General features: G+C 32.9%; 1 protein-coding gene across 5 annotated transcripts in view; it reads right to left on the bottom strand.

The window, feature by feature from the left end:
* The window catches only part of LOC129228634 (pyridine nucleotide-disulfide oxidoreductase domain-containing protein 1-like), a 271,523-nt gene that overhangs the window by 214,365 nt on the left and 36,814 nt on the right, over positions 1–20,344 (bottom strand). For all 5 annotated transcript variants that reach the window (XR_008580920.1, XR_008580921.1, XM_054863334.1 and 2 more), the window contains exons 4-8: positions 14,530–14,601; positions 7,997–8,053; positions 5,430–5,503; positions 2,627–2,787; positions 2,323–2,405 (exon numbers count right to left, since the gene is read on the bottom strand). Coding sequence is in view for 3 of the 5 variants with exons in the window: in XM_054863334.1 (XP_054719309.1) it covers positions 2,323–2,405; positions 2,627–2,787; positions 5,430–5,503; positions 7,997–8,053; positions 14,530–14,601 (447 nt within the window). In the remaining 2 variants the exon portion in view is untranslated. The remainder of the gene's footprint in view (positions 1–2,322; positions 2,406–2,626; positions 2,788–5,429; positions 5,504–7,996; positions 8,054–14,529; positions 14,602–20,344) is intronic.

The following is a 20,344-nucleotide window of genomic DNA, read 5'->3' as shown; positions in this document are numbered from 1 at the left end:
TTTGCTATCCCGAGAGGAAAATATAGGTGTCGATTTCTACTGAATGTAATGTATATAATTCGACCTACAGCAAGGTACAGAACGCAGAAATCTGCTAAGAAACAACTACAGGTATCTCGCGTATGACACGGTTGCTTCGCATCCTATAATGTTAAAATCATATAATACAAAACTTTTTATAACTATTTTATTGCTCATTTTTTAAATTAATTAATAATGCACAAGATATATATAAGGTCAATATGTATCCTGTTGCATCCAAACGGAGATTTTTGTTATATCAAAGTCATGTTATATGATGCTTTGAAATAATATGAATCAAGCAATGTGTAACATGATATAGCAAAACCAAGTATTAAGGTGCAAATTTTATAACAGCTGAAGTTTCAGTTCAATAAAACAAACAAACAAACAAAAAAAACACAAAAAACTCGCAACCAAAACATACAGTGATCAAAATTAGATTTGCTATAAATGATACAACTTAATTCTTTTACATTCCTCAAATTAAAACTATTATGCAGAACAAGAAAAACTTCATCAATTTTCTTTATTACGAATGAAATGCATACTAACAGAAAGAAAATCAAAACTTTTCAGCAGTAATAAAGTTTATCTGTGAAATAATGAAACAAAATAGAAAATGCAATAAAGAAAGAAATTCTATTAATTTTATTTGATACTGTGTTTTTGCGAAACTTTTTTTATTTATGGTCAGCCAAATTTGGCTTATGGTTTTCTTATATTGTATTGGAAACAAAATAATTTTCACCTTTTTGTTTTTAGAATACCAATGAGAAAAATCAAATATTTAACAGTTAAAAGTTAGTGTTGCACAGACAGACAAAACTTTTAAGCTGGAGACAGACACAACTTTTTGTATTAGTTTCATGAAGTAAAAATATCTTTAGAGTTACGTGAAATACACCGCCCGCTCAGTCATTTCCAGCCGAGGACTGCAATTTCGTGCTTATTAGCACTCATCAGCCGGACATAGGAAAGTGACTGAGCTGGAGATGGAAAACCATCTCCAAAAAGAGGAAGGCTAGGATGGTTTTCCATCTCCAGCTCAGTCACTTACCTATGCCGGGCTGATGAGTGCTAATAAGCACGAAACTGCAGTCCTCCTCTGGAAATGACTGAGCTGGTGGTGTATTTCACGTATTTCTGCTTTAGCCCTGGCTAATGGGCGGTAATTTACTGAATAATCTTTAGAGTTAATATCATAAATTTTTTTAAACAGTGTACTGAACAAAAATGAAATTCTATCTTTTGAAATTCATATCAATATCAAAACTGTGTAATATGTAATTCAAGTTTTGCACAGCTTAATATCGAATCTGTGTTTGAAAATCGCAAATTTAGTGTCGCGTAACATTGAATCTGTGCTGTACAAGTACAATGTTATATGAGGGACGCCTATACTACTTTAGTGAGATTTTGGATTCCATTAAGAAAAAGAGGAACTTCAAGTTCTGCAAGAATATTAATGTAAAAAAAATGCCTAAAATCTATGAAACTAACTGTTATTTTAATCAAAATAAACCTTTGTTAAGATACGTTACAAAAGTTTTTTTCTTTTCAAAATCTTTAAAACAAGAATGCAATATTCCTGATTATTAAGTAATACATGTTGCAGGGGTGTCCAAGATCAATGTAGCACCCCACAAATACAACAGTGTTTTCACGTGGGATACTATTAAGTATCTCACGTGAAAACATTAACTTCGATAATGCAATTATAAGAGAGTTAAAATTCCTTGTGCACCAAAGTATTATATGCTACTTTACTCACGCAAAATAAATGTACACAAAGTACAGAGCTATATTAACAACTTCAAATAGTGGAAATGCTTAAGTTAAATTTTGAAAGATATGCAACATTTGATTGGTAAAACTTCAATTTTTTTCAGAAAAAAGACTTTTTCATGGTTTTAAAATTTTCCAGAAATTTTACATCTCTATTCTTGCCACAAACAGATAAAATTCTGAGATTTCACATTGGGTATCACTTTTGGACTAATTTAGCAAAAGAGAATAGTTGAAATTGGATAAGTTTTTGAATTTCTATGCAAGCCTGTGACAAATTTTATGTAACAGAGACAATTTGATTTGCAAAATGGAAACTCATACGCAGATTCCAGGAGTAATCTATTCAAAATGCCGAGGTAATTTACATTTAACTGTGAAATTACTTTCTAAGCAAAAACTAATTTATGAATCAAATACTCTTTTCGTGCATAAACAAGTGAAAAATCTTTAAAAATAATGAAACTATTTATTCCAAAAAAAAAAAAAAATAATAATAATAATAATACTTACCCTTTGCTTTCCCTTCATATTGACTTTATCTGACCAATCAGGTCCAAGGGCACTTCCCATTCCTGGTTCAGCTAATGAGTCACCTAAATATAACACAAAAACAACACATATTTCACAAGCTGATTTATGTTTTTAAATGCAGTAGTTGAATCTCTATTCTATCTAGTCTGAAAATTGCTAACTAAATGTGCAAAATATGGAACAATTTAGAAACTGTAAGGTGCTTAAATGATATATAACTGCATCTAATTATTAAAAAGGTAATAAGTCAGCTAGAGTTCAAAAATTTTTTTAACATTCAAACCTTCTAAGTTATATTTCATCCTTTTGCATGGTACATCATCTTCTTGTTTAGTTTCTTTCAGACAAGGAAGAAAAAAATGTGCAGCTCCAGCATCAAAGAAAGTAGCACCAACACATTTATCTTTAATTGCCCATATCACTTGACAATTTTCTATTTCATATCTACAAAAAAGGGGGGAGGCGGGGTAAGAATTCCTTTTTACAATAAAGAGAGTCAGCACCATGACACAAGTTTTTAAAAAGTTAAAAATTAAATTAAAAGTTGAGTCTTAGTTTAATTTACCCAACTGAAGTGTTTATTCATACAGATACATAGATAATTTCCATCATGATTTGTTAATATTACTAAGCAGAATGTTCAAAAAAAAAAAAAAAATCCCTTTCTCTAGCTGTCATATTTACAACAATCTAAGGCAGTTCTGAATTTATGATGAAACCATTTTTTAGCAATAAAATTCAATGAGAGAAGCAGAAAAGCTTGTTTAAATTACAAAATATAAAAATCTCAATTCCTTCCAATGCACTTCTTCAAAGTTTGGCTTACGCATATTAAAACTTTATTTATAATACGGTTTGAAAATATTTTTTAAAATGTCAAATTTAGAAATATTTCAGATTTGAATAAAGTGAAATCAGTCGTCTTTGGAGAGAAATTAAGCTTTTAAAATAAATTTAAGTATTACAGTCAAACCTTGTTATCGCAACACCCAGATTTCCCGACACTCCAGATGTGACGTCACTTTTTAAAGTCCCGAACTTATGCCACAAATCTTTATAAAGTGCCTCCGGATTTTACAAAAGTGTTTAAAGGTGAAATTCCAGTTAGGATAACACTTTGAGTTGCTCAGACAGGATTGAATTTCTCTTTGCAATTGAAATATTTTCAGTGAAATAATAAAACATCCGGAAAAAACTATTATAGGAATTTCTGACTCCGAGAAGAGATAAGGGACTTGTGTTACTACAGATCACACATGCCATCTTAAGAATGGTGGCTGGGTAGATAAGTTCTGGAAGTTGTAAAAATTGTAAAAAAGCAGTCGAAATCTTTGCACTGTGGAATAAGTAAAATGACACAACGTGTATAAAAACAAATAAAAGCATTTAAAAGAGAGTTTAAAACTCAGCAAACAGCTGTTTTGGGGCTACCAAATGCAAGTCCCTTCATCAGTGCATAAAAAGAAGAAAGAATGGTTCACCAACGCAAACCAAACAAAAAATGAAAGGAAGCAAGTAAATAGACAAGAAACCTTAAACTATTATGTTACCAGAACAGCAAGGACACCTATACCAAGGAAAAATGTCAGCGATGAATTTTTTTTTAAAGATAAGATTTTCAAACACCAAGAAAAGGGGGTGTATTCAACAAATCGTTAACTACTGAAGCAGAATCTTTCCAGATGTAATAAAATCCCCAAAAAAATCTAAATTGTAAATCGAAGAACACCCATGAGTAATTTCGGCAGAAGAAAAATTGAAAATATAATTGAAGGACCAACAGTGCTGCGCAATAGAAGAAGGTTTTAAATCCTCTTTCTTGACATAATTTTCATGTTCTTTAATACAGAATTTAAGAGAATGTCGGGACTGTCCTATGTATGTCATTTGACACTGACAAGAAATACTATAAAGGCCCAGTCTGTCAAGTTTCTGAACCGGGTGGTTTAGTTGTGAAAATTTAAGTTTATTGACAGGGGAAAATGCAACAAAAAATTAAATCCTCATTTAAGTTCTGGAAGCAACAAATTTCAGACTTTGACAAGAGAGACAATAGAAAGAAATGCAAAGCAGGTGGATTTTAATACTGGACTAGGCAAGTGACAGGAAAAGAGAAAGATCAGAGTAGCTACCTAAAGCTGTAGGTGGTCATGATAAGCTTCTCCCATGAGAGAAAAAGAGATAAGAGCCTTTCATTAGATTGAAAAGGATCACACAACTTTAAAGTGGAGAAAAGAGAGAAAGCAATTTTAAACTTTCCCAAAATGGGACTAAACCGTCAAGATCAAATCAAATTGTGGCCAAAGGTGATGAGTCTTTATTTGGTTTCTATCATGCTGATAATTATAGGAAAACTTTTTTAAATTCACTTAATAATCAACATCCTTTGAAGTAGGAGTGCTAAAAATGTTATTCAAAAATCAAGCAAACCCTTCTTTGAAAGTATTTTAGACTGAAAAAAAAAGAAGAAAAGAAAGAAAGAAAAAAAAAAGGTTATTTTCTTATAATCCCCCCTCTCCCATAGTTTTACCCACAAATCATTCAACATTACAAGTGAAATGAAATAAAAAACATCAAACAATTAATTTTTTTTATTAAATCAGTAATTTTATTATAAACTAATGTTTGATTATGAAATTCTAAACTATTCCCGTTATGATGTCGCTCCAGCTATGACGACGCTTACATGTTGACAGTCCCAAAGGTGATGCGATGACAGGTTCGACAGTACCTAGAATAATATGCCAGAACAGCCTTCCGCCCAGTAGAAAAATACCTGAATGCTGATTATGTGCTTTCAAGTCCCACTACAGCCTTAGTTACACACTCAACTCAGATAGAATTACTTAAAATTATTTTGAGATGGTAAGGGCTAATCAGTATTTTCTCTGTTTTAAATTAACGTCTCCACATTTGTTTTCATTGTTATGTTATATTATGTATGCATGTTTAAGTAAAAATCAGGAAAAAAATTTAGTTCTTTTGATATGCAACTCTCAAGCAACGTATAAACAATTTACCATAAGAAAACAATAAATTTTACCAAAATAAATTATAAGAAAAATTTAAGTCATAACAAAACTTACACAAGCTCAATTGCAATGCCTCCATTTCCAACAACAAGCACACGCTTAGCATCAGATATTTTTTCTTGGAAAATCTAAAAATAGGCAAGAATCACAGTTTAGTAATTTATCAGTACTAGAAAATAACCATAAGAATCTGAAGAAAACTTCAGTAAATAAATACAGTGTATTTTTCAATGTTATGTTTTAAAGTACAAATTGTGGATTAAGGAAACATACTGACAGAAATACAATTTAATGTACACTGTAAAAGAAGCATACATTTAAAATAAATATCACATAAACATTAAAGTAAGACAAACAACATTAGAAGATGCACAAATTTGCCAATGACAGCAGACACGTGTTTTGGCGTTACAGGGAACGCATTTTTCAATGCAAAAAATAATGAGCTTATGGATGAAAAGACATCTGACTTACTTTACTGTTCAGCACAAAGGTATTTATTTATCTTATCACCTAAACATATTTGAAAAATTTTACAAGCCTCATTTCTCTTTTTACTTCCTTTTACAAAAAAGGAAGTATTGTATTCGCGAAAAAATTTTCACTCAAAAATCGCCCTTAATTTCCATTTTGCTCACCCCCAAATGAATGTTGAGTTTTTTTTTCGATTCGACCACATGCGGAAAAGTGCCTAAGAATGTATAGACACGCGAAATATCCATTTTGACCATCACCGAGGTAATTACAACGACTTTTCTCGTGACGTCTGTATGTATGTGCGTATGTGTGTATGTGCGTATGTGCGTATGTGCGTATGTATCTCGCATAACTCAAAAATGGTATGTCCTAGAAAGTTGAAATTTGGTACATAGACTCGTAGTGGGGTCTAGTTGTGCACCTCCCCTTTTGGTTGCTTTCGGATGTTCCTAAGGGGGTCTTTTGCACCTTTTTGGGGGGAAATCATTGTTAATATCAATGCAAACTTAAGTGGTGTTACAATTTGGCGGACACTTGGCGATATATCGCCAGTCTTTTAGTCGCCAAGTTTTGTCGCCAACTTGGCGGAAAATTTGGCGATTTTTTTTATCTGGTTTTAATTTGGCCATCGTTTTTAATATTTAGAGATTAAACTATTGAATCACATTAAAATTGCCAATAATGGGAAAATGACATTAAAATGGAGTAAAAGGAAGTCATGTGAGGCACACATCAGCTCGTTTTTTTTGGTTGGAAGAAAGTTTTTTTTTTCTTTTTCTCTGTGAGGGCTGTGCATCAGCTTCTCCTCATTTCTAGATCTAAGCATTCACCAAGAACTAGCAGCCATTTTCTTCTGTAGCAGCACTATTGGGTAATGTCATTGCCACCTGAGAATTTTGCTGCCCAGTTTCCCACCAGATGAAGGCACCTGGGTTAAGCCTCTATCAATGTGTTTCGATTTTCTTCGCCTCATTTATTGAACATTTATGACGAATTAACATAAGAGAGAACAGTTGCAAAAAAAAAGAAAAAAAAGAAAAAGAAAAAAAAAATGTTCATCTTTTGAAATGTCAGCAGTTTCATGCATAAAAGTTAACATTAGAAATTGTAAATTACTACATATGTTTGAAATTAAAAATATTTTAAATGATTACAATTAGTAGTTTATATCCTTAAAAAATTATAGATTTCTCTTTTTTGGTCTTTTTTTTTTGCACAGTAAGTAAAAACTTTAATGGTTTTTTTTCATTTTTATTTATTTAATTTTCTTTAGTTGCAAGTAAAAAAAATTCATAATGTGTCAAAAATGTAAATTAAAGATTATTTATTTTACAATCAATGTGGACATTCAAGAAAAATTAACTTCAATATTGGATTTAAACTGCTTGAATGTAAAGATGTTCTTTGGCAAACAAATAGTGCATAGAAAACATATTACATAAATTCAAGAAAAAGCTCAAACACTCACTAGTTGTAGCACAAAAAAATATTTTTGTAAATTGCCAACCTGCAAAATGCCACATGATTGCTCTTTCGACAAATATAAACAAATGATAAATTGTTATGGTAATGAATGAGTTATGTATTCAAGTAAAAATCTTCTCTACAATTTTGTAAAACTTAAAGATAAATCATACACGAATACTAATGAACATTCTGTTAAAAGCACCATATCTACGGAAACTTCTAAACATGTTCAGAATAATCACACATTGATCTTGCATTCATTCAATCAAATTTCTAGTACATACAATGATATTATTCTGTTCTACATATTTGAAAAAAAAAAAAATAATATTTTTATTATACCAACAATGTTTTTCTTGAACTTTGCAATTAAATGAAGCTTTTATATTTCTCTCCTGAAATGATTTTAGGATGAAAAAACATTTCTAAGATCCATCACAAAAGGCATCGTTTATGGGGTTGTCTATAAATGTCACTTTTTTTTCAACAAATTCGTCCCTCCTCCCTTTCTGCATCAAAATCCTCCCCGCGTCACATGTCATGTTATTTTTCATGAGCATACTATTATTTAAAAATGCCTAAAGTCACACTTCTAGCTTCCACAAATTCACAACCCCGTCCCCCTCAATGCGTGACGCCATTTGTGTACAGCCCCTATGTATAAAAACAAACATTACCTTAATAGTTTCAATGTCTCTAAGACCAATAACATGTTGAGAGTTCTCATAAATCACCTAAAATCATGAATAATAAAATTAATATATATATATATATATATATATATATATATATATATATATATATATATATATATGTATACAGTACTCTCCACTAATAAAATCATTGGATTATAAAATTAGTCGCTTTTTAAAACCAAATCTGGAAGAACAGAATCATTGCAGTACAGACCCCGAAGTGGTTTTTTGAGAGGGAAAAGTAGGAAATAAGGAATCAAAAATTTAAAAAGTAGGAAAAGTAGGAAAAAAATCACTTAAAAAAAGTAGGAAAAAATAGGAAGAGATAAGACTACACACACGTCAAGACGACCGACAATCATCAGTATGAAAAATGAACTGGTGGAAACAAAGAATTTAATTACAAAAATATGAAAATAAAATCCAAACAAAGAACCACCTTTCAACAATACAGTAATACAGTAGAAGATTGTTATAACGCCGACCTGTATACAGGGCCGATCCTAGGGTGTCGGCCGCCCGTGTGCAAAGACCTAATGTGCTGCCCCTCAAGAGTAATTCGCATATTTTGACTAATCTTAAACGTCTATATAAACCTTTCTTTAAATTTCTATGCCAAGTTCGAATTTTTAAAAAAGCGGGGGGTGGGGGGGGGGGGGGGGGGGGGGGGGGGGACAGAAGAATGGTCTTATAAAAAGGAAGAAATTTTTTATAATAAGAAACTACTTAGGTACAATTTATATCTTTGAAGAAAGTAATAGATACCAAAATTTACTAGTCGTAAAAACGCATTTTATTGTCTTTCTTTGGTGACATCAGAGAAGGTACGGAGGAATTGGGAAGCGTGGGGGGAGGTGTCAGGGGTTCAGGGGAGGGGGATTGCTCTAAGAAAATTATCGAAAATGGCGTATGAAAAATATTTTTAGTTAATCTTTAGTTGTGTTTGGTTGCAAGGACAAAAGATTCAAGTATATTCAAGGTGCATGGAGAAATTTTCGAAATTGACGTCAAATATCGCAATTTTAGGAACTTTTTCGAGACTTTAGGTGAAAGTAATGTTGCAGTTCTCTCCTAAAATTTTTTCAAAATCGAAATCAATTTGAAGCTTATTTTTTAAGACCGTAGCTAAGGTACGTAGATCGTACCTTAGTAAAAGAATCGGTGTTCTTCCCTAAAAATCTCCGAAGCTGAAATTTTAAACCCGCAATTTTGGGTTACCTTTGATGACGTTGCAAGAGGGAAATCGTCTCCCATCGAAAGATTTCGAAATATATGTTTAAAACGCAAATTTAGGCCGTCTTTGGTGACGGTAAGGGATCTGGCGGCTATCCTCCGATAATTTCTCGGCACTATTTTTTCAAAAATCCATTTTTGGCTATATTTGAAAACAATAGGGGAAACGTGAACATATTCCGAACCAAAATATTTTTCGGAACTGAAAGGCTATTTTTGGGAAGGAAGGATTTTGAAGCTCTTAAGCGGATATTTCTAAAATCGCAATTTTATATTATCTTTGGTGACGTTAACAAAACTGGGAAGCTCTACGGATCTTTCGGGTATTTTTTCAACATTAATATCTGAAAAATATAACTACAGACCTTTTGTCCACCTCACGTCGATGATTGATGGATATGCCTTAGCGCAGTGAAAAGTTACAAAGCCTGGCAGTTATCCTCCGGAGTTCTTTAGAAATATAAGTCCCAAAATCGTATTTTAATCATTGTTTGATAACGATGGGATTAAGAGCGGGCGGGGGTTCAGTGTGTCCTCACGAACTGTGTTTTTGAAACTGAAGTCAATTTCAGGCTAGTTTAGGCAGGAAGCTGTCGCTCCACGGAACCGTCTGATTGCGTTGGAGAAAAGGGGGATTCGGGGTCTTTTCCCAAAAGTTCTTGGAACTGATGTTTGAAAAACGCAATTTTAGTTTGTTTTTCAATATGTTAAGTGAGAGGGGGTGGAATTAGGGGCTTCTCTATAGACGCTAATTGAGACTGTCTTTGATAGTAATGTTTGCGAATGGGTTTCGGGGTCTCCAACTGCAAAAATTTCAAAAAATGCCAAAGCAATTTTATATGACGTTTGATGATAGGAAGGGCTGTCGTCTGCAAACACGTTTTGGATTTTGGAGCCAACATTTTTAGGCTATGTTTGATCAAGTTAAGGTGGAGGAGGGGAATCAGAAACTTAATTAGGTCCTTAAGATCGATGGTTCAACCAGCGAAATTTTCCGAAAGTCAAGTCCTAGAAACCCAATTTTAAGCCTTCTTTAGTTTCGTCAAGGAGGAGATAGCATCCTTTTGGATCTTCGTTTTGGAGCTACATTTAAATTTACTTCCTGTGGCAAGGGCCCTGTCCTTCTACCTGATCTGAAACCGGGCAGTTCATTCAAGATTTTAATCAGAAAAATTGTCGTAAAGGGGAAAAGTACAACATTTTAGTTCGTCATTCATATACGTTACTCTCAAGGGAGTGGCAATTTTCCACTTTCTCTCCACGCATCTACGATTGTTAAACACAGAGTTTGTTACAAAGTTTGTTGTTTGAAATGCTTACGAGTGAATCTAATCAGTATAGCTTTTTTTTAATAAATAAAATATGTCTTCATTGTTTAGGTCTATAAAAGCTTGGGGGGTAAATATTAGTGGCCGCACTCGGTGCTCCTTTTAGACGGCACCATTTCATGCTTCAGAAGGGGGCCTTTCCCCTCCCCTGTATCCATGCCTGATTACCGGTTCTATCACAAACTTTGCAACCAATGAAGCATGTGTGTTAAGAGTAGATATTAATGGACAATGAACCAACACAATGTTCCCTAACATTCTATTTTTCTTAAACTATGCAATGCTATCGGGAAATCGACACATACTTTGACAATTGAACATTTAAAAATCAGCATATTTATTCTGCTTATTATAAGTTATCTTGTGAGAAATTCTTGAGGAATTTTGCTTGATTATAAGAACTATATGATGCGGTCTGCGGCCGCCCCTTGCTTTGGCCGCCCTTGTGCGGCGCACACTCTGCACACCTGCTAGGATCGGCCCTGCCTGTATAACGCAATTCTCTATAAACCGCACTACTTTTCAGAAGTAAACAATAGTTTTTGAAGTTTAAAATATCCCTCTGTTTTGCTTTGCAAAAATAAAAATTGTTAGACAAATTAAATTTTGAAAGTTTTTTATCTTTTCATCTTATTTTAAAGCTTTTAAATTGAAAATTAGTACTAATAGTAAACAGAAAATACCAGATGGGTTTTGAAAATGCAGCTGTTATGCAAACCATGAAGCTAGCAGAAGTGCAGGATTTTGATTGTGAAACATATTTACTTGTGAATAACTAATTCTAATATTGGTGCTTTAATACTCATTGCAGATAAAACTCATTCTGAAGTGCTAATATATAGTTATATTCTGAATATTAGTTTCAAAATTTGTGAAATGATCTATGTAACGCAAAAACCTGTATAATGCAAAAGCTCTGGTCCCAAGGTGTACGTTATAATGGTTTTCTACTGTAAAATTTTTAAGTGTGAAAGAATAAAATGCAATATAGCGATTACAAAAAAAAAAAAAAAAAGAAAGACAATAATAATAATAATAAAACTACTATTTTGGAGCAATAAAACCATTTTTTTAAAGATTTGTTTTGTCAAAAACGAAAACATTCCTTCGAACATCCATTTATCATTTGAAAATACTTGCACTTTCAGCTCTTGTTGTCATAAACTACGATACAGAAGCAAAGCAAATATTAAATTAGTTTTAGTTAAAAATAATCATCAGCTGACATGTATTTTTGCATGTCAGATGTTTGAATTTGAAAAAAAAAAAAAAAAGGGAAAAGGACTTAAAATGCAGAACTAAAATAAATTTGTTCTTAAATATGGGACATAAAATTTATAATAAAATAATTAAACTAAATAAATAACGAAATAAGTAAACTAAAAGGTTTGTACTATGTTATGTATTTTTAACATTCAAAACACATTTTTGTTTCAGGCACGTGTCATTTATGGGGGTCAGTGGGGTCAATTTCTCCCCTCCCTGGCTTTGGAAAATTAATGCTTAACTATACAAGTTTGCGTTTTTTGTTTGTTTTCAGATACAATTTGCATTCAGTATACATCCTTCGCTAGCCACCTCCGGGGGCAGGGGGAGGGGGGGATCAAAATGACGGGCTAGTTTTAATTTTAATCAAGCAATAAAAATGAATGTTGTTTTAATGTCCAGTAAGTTACCGCCCTATAGCCAGGGCTAAGGCAGAAATACATGAAATACACCACCACCTCGGTCAATTCAAGCCGAGGACTGCAATTTCGTGCTTATTAGTGCTCATCAGCCCGACATGGGAGCGACTGAGATGGAGGTGGAAAACCTCTTAAGGAATTGACTCCTCGGCTGGAATTGGCTGAACTGGTGGTGTATTTCATGTATTGTTGGTTTAATAATTTTTACCTCCTTCTTGTTCCAAAATTTTTGTCACGAAAAAAAAGGAAACATCCATGCATGGTAAACATTACATTTTTATCAAAGACAAAGAGCAGTTACTAATGTTTCTTTGTGCATAAAAGGGAAGGCATGTAGTTTCTCTCAATCCTCACCATACAACAAAAATATTCATTCGGAAATTGTTCATGAATTTGAGAGTGAGGGGGGAGCACCTGGCATCAAATGCCTGCATATATCTCTTTCTCCCCCTACCTTTGATCAGGCGTACTAAGTACAATAACTTACAGTAGATACGTCGCATCGGTATAATTGCACACCCCGAAGAGAATAAGAGTCAGTCAAACAAATTTTAAATGTTCAGAAATGACACATTGCCATAAACACAGCACATAAAAATGATGAGCAACTCCTCGATATTGATGATTTATCACAGTAGAAAATACCCATTAAAAAGAAAAAAAATACATATTTGCTTGTGGTTCTATCCCCCAACTTTTAAAAATGTGAAGAAATAAAAACGGATTCTCGCATTTAATTGATTTCCGATTTTTCTCCAAAAAATTGGGAACGTTTGGCCCATCCAGGTTTTGCCGCTTTCTTTCTTTCTTTCTTTCTTTTCTTTTTTTTTTTGCAAATACACTCTTTGCAAGGAAAGAAAATTAAATTTTATAAATTTTATAATCATGTTTACGATTTAGAATGAACAATAATCATATTTATGTACAAAAAAAGTTATTTTCCGCGATTATTTTCGAAGTGGTCCGTTTTTGCGACTTTCTGTTATCTGTCGCTTTTATTTTGTACTAACATCAATAAAATATGTACAGTGTACAAGTTTTTCATTTTTCGCTTCCTTATCTTCCTTTTAAGGTTTTACATTGCCTTTCTTTTTAAATACATCCTTTTCACTTGTAATCATACAAAAAATTGGGGAATAGGAAATTCGGCTTTTCCCGCACTTCTTGTACAGATGGCCTTTTACTTTAATTTTAAAGCTTCTTATTGACGGGCAAATAATGTATAATCCATCGGAATGAATTGAATGAAATCCATCGAATATGTTGCATCCATCGGAAAGTGCCAGTATCTATTTTTTTTAGTTTCGTTAAAACAGTAGGACTGAAGTCGGGACAATAAAAAGAAAAGTCGATCATGAACGCCGCAACGGCAAAAAAGTCACTTCTGAAAATTTAACTTTTAAACACGCAAACACCGCGGTGTTCCTTCCGGAAATTAATGTAGTCAGTCAATGAAAAGCTCAGGATATGCTTGCTTCTTTTTCTTTTAAAAATTGAAACATGCAGAAAATTATCGGTGCGGCATTGTAAAAATAAGAATCAGTGCACAATTAGAAGTGCTATACTAAAGAAAGAAAAAGTAGGAAAAAAAAGGAAAAAGTAGGAAAATAAGGAGAGAGTTCTAAAAAGTAGGAAAAAGTAGGAAAAATAGGAACCCTTCGGGGTCTGGCAGTAACAAAACATTTTAAACCATCCTTTAATAAAATCACCATCGCCGTTTTATAAAATAAAAAATTTGGACATCGTTCGCAAAAAGTTGATAAAGAAGCTCCAAGAAGTGAAGGAATTGGTCTCAGAAGATGAGGAAATCTTAGCGCCAAATTTGCCTCTTCAATGGATGTGAGAAAAGCGCTTGATGATATACGATGCTCTTTAGAGCAAAGAAGAAAATATAATGTTGTACATTTCAAAACATTTAGTAAATTCTCAAACAATATTGAATCTTTACTCTCCAATTGTATTAACCAAACTGCAATACGCCAATATTTTGAGACCCTTAAAAAAAAAAAAAAAAAAACCCTCATGTTTAGTTAAAATGACAACTGTATTTTGAAATACTTAAAACAAAAACAAATGACGCAATTCATTTCATTTTTTAATGTATTTAAACTTTAAAACATTTCATTTTTTTAAATGTAGGTATGCCGGTATATAAAATCAAATGTCCTGAGAAAGAATATGATTTTAATAAGCGACAGTCACTTTATATATATATATATATATATATATATATATAACACATAACTTGTTAAAAGAGAGGAGAATATACCTTTGGAACAGCACCTGAGCAAATACACAAAGCTTTATATAGCACAGTAGTACCATTAGAAAGAATAACTTTCTGCAAGAGAATAACAAAAAAATATTACTTTAATTTTAAATTAAATTTTTTTTTTATTGAATGTTTTTTGACACTGAAGATAGCACAGTAAAATTACAAAAAACTGGAATCAGTAAAATTTTGAAAGCATTTGCGATAATAGGAAATATATGTACTTTTTTATTAAAAAAGAAAGATTTTTATACTTATTGGTAAAACCAGGATGGAAATTATAAAAAACTCTTGCTTGTACTTGAATGAACTTGAACTGGTTCAAGCAAAGTTTTCATAGAAAAACATAGTAACGGGAATGCCAAGGAAATGATACCCTTTAAAACAATATATTTCAGCACACTAACATTATCAATCTTGCACTTGTGTAAAATTCATACTGATAAGTTTTATCAACTTTTTTTTTTCGCTCTGGTAGTTTTCAAACACATCAGTGCAGTTTAACTTTGTTATTTTGCTTAATGCTACACTATATATATATATATATATGTATATATATATATATATGTATATATTGACGCGCGTTGCCCGACGCACGTTACTACACCAACAAAAAAAAAAAACATCATTATACTGATTTTCATGACAATCAGTTGAACGGGGCAGAAGTTGCTACTCTGCAGTGCCACCTGGTGGCGAGTGGCTTCAATGAGCATATTATGCACCTTCTCCATGGAAAAATACATATATATATATATATAGCAATTTTCATAATAATCGGTCCAGGTATCAAATTAAGCCATGACTATACTGAAATTTTGTACTCACGCAGTTTGCAAGATCAATCAATCGCTAAAAATATCAAATAGGAAAAGTTTTAAATCCCCCCGTTGCATGAAAAGCTATAAAACAATAAAGAAAGAATTTATTTGTTCAAACTCAAGAAAAATGGCAACAGCTAACTTCTTATCAATGAGATCTTTCACGCAAATTAATTTCTGCAGCCGATAATTTTATTCGTATTTATCCAATGGATTGTGACTTAAATTGGAATAAAGGAATAAAAAAGGAACTATCGATCGGATTTTTTTCGAACTGGTCTATAAACATTCCCAGTACCAAAAATAACAAACGGTGAAAGTTTCAGCCAAATCTGCCGGGTAGTTTTTGAGTTCATGGATGACATACAGACAAACATTCATTTTTATATATATAGATATATATTTATATATATATATATATATATTTTTTTTTTTTTTTGAATGAAGAAAAAAAAGTTTAACAAATTTTACTTGATGTAGGTTGAAGTAAATTCAGAGAATGTCCAAGGTAGAAAAAAATCAGATAAATCAGGTTAACCTGAGTTCTTTATGAATTTTACATTCCCCTTACAGAACCTATCTCCTAGCATACAGCCTCTTAGGATTACTTTGTAGTGCAGACATACAGGTCTGGCTGTACTGATCTGATTGGTAAAGTGTTGAACTCCTAGCTGAAGAGTCTCAGGTTCGGTTACAGTCAGTTGAAGACGCTCCATGAGCGTTGATGACGACTGGGAAGCTATAAATATGTTACAGTCAAAAAAATTCCTCCAAGAACATTCTAAACAAATACCTCTTTTGCAGCTGGATCAGGGGTTGTTTGGTTCCTGGTCTGGATAAAGAAACAAAGCTGTTTTCAGGGACCCAATCAACCAGTTAAACTATGTCTAGTGATAAGTCTAATGGAAAAGTAGTAAGTGGTCTGGGAAATGTGTGCAGTAGGGTGGTTCAAAAATACATCTAAAAAAAGTTTCTCCCAGATAACAGGACACGCCTCAATATATTTCGACTTGTTGATAGCAATATACTGGAAAAATGTTAGCTAACTATTTTCACTGAAAGAAGGTGCTAAACCCCCTCCTCCAAACTTCATACATATGGGGAGGGGGTTAAAAAGTACATTGAACAGAAAAAACAATGCTAAATAATATAATATACACTAGTAATATGCATATACACAGCAATAAAATAATTATTTACAAAAACACAGTTGGGGAAATTAAATGTTTCTAAATTTGTGGCATTTGTTTTGCTACGGCTAATGTTAAATTAAGGGATCATTAAGCACCCTCTCAAAATTTGAGTAAGAAGCTAAAACTTTTGCTGCATAATACCAGGGCTGGATTTAGGGGAGGGCAGGCGGGGCTACTGCCCCAGGGCCTCCACAACAAAAGGGCCCCCACAATAGAATTTTTACAAAATATCCTAACTTTCACTGCTCAGCAAATTTCACGTTTTTTCTCCCAGACATTTTTTTTTGTATTTCTACAAAGAATGCTTGCACAAAAATAATAATATTATTGATCTATCAGAAAGCCCTGATTGCAAGTATCCATTTACTATGAATTTTTTATTTGATAGAGCATTTCAGGGGCAATATATATATACAGTAAAACCCCTCCTAACGGACACCCCTCAAAGGCGGACACCCCTCTTATGCGGACAATTTTTAATTCCCCAGTTCCAATGCAAATAACATTATTAAACCCCTGTCCCGCGGACACCTCTCTATTGCGGACACAAAAATTTGTCCCGTTAGTGTCCGTATTAGAGGGAGTTTACTGTATATATATATATTTATTCATTTAATTTGTAATTTGTACCTATGAGTTAAAGAAAAATAAAGCAAGTAAAAAAAAAAACGCAAAATGGTTAACTTTGCAGGTCATCCTTACAACTTCTCGCTTCTTGAGCTCAAAACTGTAAAAACTATTTGACGAAATGACTTAAATGGAAATTTTTTAATGAAAATATATTTAATAAACACGTCGATTTTCTCCTGCTTCCCCCTTTTTTTGACATTTTTTAATAACAACAAAGAATTCTGAATTAATCATTAAAAATTTGTTATAATTTTCTATTAGCAATAGATTGCATGGGGGCACTCTTTTTTTTTTCTTTTTCATTTTATTTTTTACCAAAGAAAGGATTTAGCCCTTTAAGTTGGTGAAACCCTTATAATATATCGCTTGAAATTTATTACATACTGAATGTATTAAGGTTACAAGAAACAAAAAGCAAAATTCTAGTGTTCTTGCTATTACAAAAATCAATTTCGAAAATGCCGTTTACAAAACTTGCGATCATAAAAATAGTCAAAAGACGCACATGATTTAGTAAATAATACATCTGTAATCCTTAAATTCATTTATTCAGTTTTTTTCTCACATTTATTTATTAACTTTTAAAATTAAATGTTTGTTTAGATATAAATAAGAAACAGTAATTTTAAGTCTATAAATTATAATAATAATAATATAAAAAAATAAATGTAGCAGTAACTTCAGGATGTATTTACTATTAAAGTGCTAATCGAAAATATTGGATATATACATATATATCAAAATATTCGGATCAAAGTATTGGATATTTTCGAACCCTGATTAGGGGCCACCACTCCTTCATTGCCCCGGGGACTCCACACTTCCAAATCCAGCCCTGCATGATACTACACGTAAGTCTAAAAAAATAGGGGCTGTCCTGGACTCTAGCTGAGAAAAAGTTTTTTTGAACCACCCTAGTATATCATTAAGATACTAAATCTACTAATACTATTCATTGTCTGGGTTGTTCATATTCAGTACTTTTAAGTAACTGGAATATCTGTTGATTATTTTCTTTATTTTCAACTCAATTTAAAAAAAAAAGGAGGGGGGGGGGTCTGGAATACTTAGTTCTGATTTTCACCTTTCTCCAGAAGCTTCTTTCTTAAAAACAATTTTAAAAAAGTGCAAGAAACAATGAAGAATAGATAACATCATCCTAACAGCAGCTATTGGTTAAGGTAATCAAATTTGGTACAAAGCTTTTTATCCTATACAGTAGACTCTCGTTTTACGCGGGTTTATTTTACGCGGTTTCGATTATATGTGGTTTAAGATTTGACACCTTTATTGTATTTCATGCGGATGAGTTTCGGTTTTACGCGGATGCAGCAATGCAACCAGATAAAATTTTCCATTCCTTCAAAATCCAAACTCCTAAAGATTTCAGATTAAACGTACCATATTACCCCGCATTATCCAGCATGCCGGAAGATTAGGGTAACCCCCGAATTTTGCAGCATGCCAGATAATGCAGGGTAATATGGTAATAAACTACATTTTGGGGTGCTAATAACCAAACTTGGGCCCCTGGAGACATTTCATGCGATTGGTTCCAGAGCTCTTTCCAGAAGTAAAGTTATTAAACTCACACAGTTCAGAACTCACTGAAAGAAGAGCTTTTAGGAGTGACAAAGGAGGCCAAAACCAACGAGGATACTGACATCGGTGACTCACAACCAAAAATGTTGACGTTGAAAATTTTGAGCCATTCTTAGACAATAGAAATGATCTTTCTGATTTGTTAGTGAAGGAAGATTCTATCATGGAAATGACACAAGTGAGCATGGATGCGCTAATGCTCTGCAAAGAATTAGAGAAAAACTCTTAATGACTGCCAAAAGACTATCATAGCCAGCTCTTCTCACGAAATTATTTTATGTTTTCTTTATTCATATTCCGCATGAAAATCGATATAAGTACACATTAAACTTATTACACAATTAGTCATCACTAGAATGAAGTACTTTTTTATCTACGGAACCAAACCCTTATTTTAACACTACTATAAGGTCTCAATTTACACGGTTTCGATTTACACGGCATTTCTGTGGAACGTAACCCCCGCGTAAAACGAGGGTCTACTGTACTTTTGTTGCACATATATTACTTATTGGTCATATTCATTTGTACATGTAACAGTGAGGATTCCTTAATGCCAATAACAGCCTAAATGTCCTTGGCGGTCATTCCAAGCTCGACAGCTTGCAAGATCGAGATTTTCGCTCACTTGATCGGTTGTGACGTAGAAATGTCGCAAAGTTGTATTGTAATCTACTTGAACCTAGCGGCAAGCTAAGTTCGAGTAGATTAGAATACTACTTTGCGACATTTCTACATCACAACCGATCACAAGAGCGAGAATCTCGATCTCGTAAGCTGATGAGCTTGGAATGTCCGCCCTGTTCCACTTTAAAAATTGCAAAGGAATTGAAAAGAAACATTTTGAAAAGAAGGAAAATAAATGTTAAGAATGACTTTAAATGGAAAGTTTACAAGAATTACACACCTATGTGTGAAGGGTTCTTTTTTTTTTTTTTGTATAGCGGTTTTCATATACGCATTTTTGTTTACTATTGGATCTATTTCAAAACAATTGACTTTCCCTTTTTTAAATGTATTGAAATTTTATAGCACTTAATGTTTTAAATTGAGCTTTAATTTTCACACTCGAGGGGGAAAACCTGTATGGAGAATTTGCATATTCAGAATACAACAAGCCTTTACAATGCTTGTTTGCAAAGTTACTTGACAGTGCTCTCACGACGTGTGGAAGAAAAACCGAGGTTAAAAGATAAAATGTCACACTTACCTACCCAATCTACTTCGCAAATAAGAGTTGATATAAGTTGCTATTGGCTGGGCATTTGATTCAAATGGATGAAATGCTCCGCGCTGCTTTGCTTTTAAAATTGAAAATACTTAACGGTAGACAGAAATTCTGATAAAAAAAGGTTACGTATGTGTGTGTTTAACTAACCAATCCAATTTCTAAAGCGAAGAGAGTAATTTCATCCAAATATCAGGCAAGGTCCTAGGAACTATTTCTTTCGCTTAGCCTTAGCTTATTTCTCCATTGTCAAGTAAGCTTGAAAAAGAAAATTTAGTTCTTATGCATTTAAACAATCAGTTGGAGTGCAGTTTCCAGACCCCTCCTTCAGGGAAGTC

The sequence above is a fragment of the Uloborus diversus genome, chromosome 1 (genome assembly GCF_026930045.1).
Source record: "Uloborus diversus isolate 005 chromosome 1, Udiv.v.3.1, whole genome shotgun sequence".
Taxonomy (NCBI): Eukaryota; Metazoa; Arthropoda; class Arachnida; order Araneae; family Uloboridae; genus Uloborus; species Uloborus diversus.
The sequence above is the reverse complement of the archived record's forward strand: the minus strand, read 5'-3'. Positions and strand labels throughout refer to the sequence as shown.